Source organism: Otolemur garnettii, unplaced genomic scaffold (assembly GCF_000181295.1).
Source record: "Otolemur garnettii isolate 467f Iridium unplaced genomic scaffold, OtoGar3 scaffold00013, whole genome shotgun sequence".
In the NCBI taxonomy this organism is placed as follows: domain Eukaryota; kingdom Metazoa; phylum Chordata; class Mammalia; order Primates; family Galagidae; genus Otolemur; species Otolemur garnettii.
Window position 1 is genome coordinate 16,180,430 of NW_003852408.1, and position 4,076 is coordinate 16,184,505.

Consider the following 4,076-nt stretch of genomic DNA (forward strand, 5'->3'; position numbering starts at 1 on the left):
CTTTTAAGACTATCTACCCCCCTCCCACATATAATGGGTGGGAGTCTTCAGCCTTTCGGTATAGTATTTGGAGATTGCCAGGTCCAAAACAAGAATGCCTGGCTGGACACCTGGCTCTGTCCTGGGAAAATTAATTTCTATAAGCTTCTCTTTTCTATAATGTGGGGACACATAATAATGTTTATATCATAGGACTATTGGGAGGATTGATTTAGGTAATGCACATTTAACACCCTGTGTCAAATTGGATGCTTTTAGTCACAATTCCAACCATGTATGGGAGGAATGCACTCACTCACACAACTACAAAGTAGGTATTCTGGGTAGCTCGGTGATCCCAACAAGGACGGTTTTTCCCCTCTTGCCTCTTATCTTAAGGCTGGCTTTCCTGGTTGCTGGGTGGTTACCTGCTGTTCTCAAGCCACGTGGCATTTTGTCGTGTGTAATGATTACTTTTACTTGCCATAATTTTTGAGGGAAAAATAAGGATGCACATTATACATAGGTAGTACTAATTCTATGTCTATATGTTTTTAATTTTAAATTTATGCTTATGCATTAAAATAATAACTCTACAAAGCAATAATGATAATCTGTATGCAAAATAATACCCTGGAATACGGTAATCAGTTTTTTTGAACTTACCCCGAACCTGTAATGGAAATGTTTTTGGCCAAGGAAGAGCAGCATATTTCTCTTTAGAGGGGGAGCTAACAGTCTAGCTGGTATTTTTACAAAATTCCTTTATAATATAAAAGTCAAGTATGTAAAAATAAGCAGCATATTTCTCTTTAGGGGGGAGCTAACAGTCTAGCTGGTATTTTTACAAAATTCCTTTATAATATAAAAGTCATGTATGTAAAAATAAACAATTAAAAATTTGGTTTTAAAAAATTAAGGGCCCGTAGCGGTGTCTCACTCCTGTAATCCTAGCACTCTAGGAGGCTGCGGCAGGTGGATTGCCTGAGCTCAGGAGTTATAGAGACCAGCCTAAGCAAGAGCAAGACTCATCCCTAAAAAATAGCTGGAGTTGTGGCTGGTGCCTCTAGTCCCAACTACTCGGGAGGCTGAGGCAAGAGGATGGCTTGAGCCCAAGAATTTGAGGTTGCTGTAAGCTGTGCTGCCACAGCGCTCTACCAAGGGCAACAAAGTGAGACTCTGCTATGTCTAAAAAAAAAACTTAAAATGAAAGTTTTTTTTCCTAAATGTTTGGGTCAAAAATGTGGATGCATATTATACATGGGAGCACCTTGTACACAGCAAAATATGGTACTTCTTTCTTCACATGCAGCTGGACAGAGGGAGAGAAAGAGACGAATGACTTTGTTCCAGAAATTCTAACAAAATTCTGAGATCCCCTGTGTTTTAGACTAGCTATGCAAATATCAGTCCTCAACTAATAACCACAACCACTGGGTTGAAGTGCACTGACTGTCTTAGCTTAGACTGCACGTCCCTCCTTGGGGCCAGGGTTCCCGTAGAACCTGAGGATTTTCAAATGGCAACAGAGGCTGTTGAAAGGAGGTGATAGAGGACCAGATGCTGAGGAGGCAATGTTCAGTGCCTGGTACAAAGTAAGCACTTATTTTAAAATTATTATTAAGGAGTCCAGGCACAGTGGCTCACACCTGTAATCCTAGCATTCTGGGAGGCTGAGGCTGGTAGATTGCTTGAGCTCATGAGTTTGAGACTGGCCCGAGCAAGAGCAAGACTCCATCTCTAAAAAAAATAGCTGGGTGTTGTGGGAGGCTCCTATAGTCCCAGCTACTCAGGAGGCTAAGGCAAGAGGATTGCTTGAGCCCAAGAGTTTGAGGTTGCTATGAGTTATGACGCCATGGCACTCTACCCCGGGTGACAGCTTGAGACTCTGTCTCAAAAAAAAAAATTATTATTAATGAGACATTATTGAATATCTATAGGATGCCAAGCACTGTACTTACGGTGTCACATTTAACTCTCACAATTTTAAAATACAGATGTTATCATATCCTTCAATAGAGGAGGAAACTGAGGCTCAGGAAGAATACCATCCCCAAATTTGGGGAAGCTGGTGAATGGCAGATGTGGGATTCAAGTCCAGATCTTCTCGAAAACAATTGTTTGAAGGATTTCTTTTTTGTGTGTGTGATGAGAAAATGGATGAACCAGGGAAAATCAGAGTGGGTCTGGTGGAAACTAAGGGGACAGATGAGGTTAACAGACGTGGAAGTGACTGCAGGCTTTCCACTTATTTAACAGATCATGACAACTGGCCTGAGGGCGCAGGAGACCTTTCTGTTGTCAAAAGGATCAAGGAGTCTTTGAAGCTCAAAGCTAAACTCTAAGCTGAAGAAACCACAGTTGATCTTTATCCCTGAGTGCCTTAACATCTTGAGAATGTACTTTTGTGCTTTTTATGTGATTTATATGGAAAAAAAAATTTCTGCTTTTTAAATGTTATCAATGATATCTGTGTAAAAGTTATTCCAGAAATAAATGCATTTTTATATCTCAACCATTGTCTTTATAACTGTGATTTAAAAAATTTTTAAGGAAGCTAGGTACAGTGGCTCACCCCTGTAATCCCAGCACTTGGGCGGCTGAGACAGGTGTATTACCTGAGCTCACTAGTTCAAGACTAACCTGAGCAAGAGCAAGACCCCATCTCTGAAAAATAGCTGGGCATTGTAGCAGGCACCTGTAGTCCCAGCTACCTGGGAGGCTGAGGTGAGAGAATCACTTGAACCCTAGAGTTTGAGGTTGTTGTGAGCTATGATGCCATAGCACTCTCACAAGGCCTTGGCACTCTACCAAGGGTGAGCAAGTGAGACTCTGTTTCAAAAAAAATTTTTTTAAGTAACGGAAATTAACATGTTAAATGAGTTTACTTTCTATTTCTAAGAAATGTATTTGAAAAATGAAATAATTTGAAATCGATAATAATTAAAGGACTCATGAACTCCCAGAAGTTTTTTATTACTTAATTGTGAAGGTAGAAAATAAATATAATTTGTGGCATAACTGTGATTTTTACAACTACAATTATACAGAGACTCATCTTTCATGGCAAATACTTTTAGATCAATAAAACCTTGTGGTAATGGTTGTGTAGATTGTTTTGTTCATCAAGTCAAATTTGTGTAACCTCTCAATTAAAAAATAATGGTTACATTTATTTTGTGGGCTTTTTCTGTGTGTTGATTTCCTATCCAGAAATATTTCCTTTTCTCCACGTATCTATTTGTATATGCAAAAACAAAATTAAAGTTAAATTTTATGCAACTATGTCAGGGTTCAGTATTCTCATTTGTTAGTTAGACAGTTATTTGTGAGATGCCATTAACAAATTGCATATGTTCACTTTTTGACATAATTAATTGACCCTCTTTCTAATCACTGAGAAGTAGCTCAATGACACTCATCTGGGGTCTCCACAGTGTTGACATTTGTTTATTTCTGCTTTCACGGAGCCTGCCCTGAATAGTACTAAACTTAGCTACAATTCCTTGTTAGAAGTTCTTAACTATCAGTGGGGAATGATCATTGTCAGTATTCTAGAATCTTAAGTCTAGGCTCTAGGACTTTTGTATGCATCATAACAGTGTCCTGTCAATCATATTCTTGTGCTACTATCCTTGTAAACTTTGCTGTAGAGTGACTATTGCTGAATGGGGCCTAATCATTCATGCAACAAATTATTTTGAGCTCCTCCTATATACTTATCATTATGCCGGAGTCAGACATGCACTGACGACAGAAATATAAAGGGTGTCCATAAAGTTTTTGTGTAATTTGATATAGCCAAGTATTTTAAATTGCACGTGAACTTTATGGACACCCTGTATATGTATATATGCACACACACACATGCGCGTGCACACACACGCACACAGACGTGGGTCTTGCCTCATGGAGTTCACAACCAAAGTGTGAGAGAGCACACATGAGCCAACCATGAATCAAACCTCACTCATAAATTTAAAATTCCCAAGTGTGCTAAGGGTCACAAAGGATAAGGTCATGGTACACAAGGTGAATAACAGGAAGGAAAAGACACCTGGAGAAAAATAATTCTATAACTATTCATGTTAAAGGAG

The 4,076-nt window shown here is 39.0% G+C and overlaps 1 protein-coding gene across 1 annotated transcript in view; it reads left to right on the forward strand.

Annotated features, from left to right (window-relative positions):
- The window catches only part of PECR (peroxisomal trans-2-enoyl-CoA reductase), a 35,302-nt gene extending 32,744 nt beyond the window's left edge, over positions 1-2,558 (forward strand). Inside the window, exon 9 of the mRNA XM_023510371.1 lies at positions 2,239-2,558. Within this exon, the coding sequence (XP_023366139.1) occupies positions 2,239-2,324 (86 nt within the window). The 3' untranslated portion in view covers positions 2,325-2,558. The remainder of the gene's footprint in view (positions 1-2,238) is intronic.
- Positions 2,559-4,076: the final 1,518 nt, after the last annotated feature.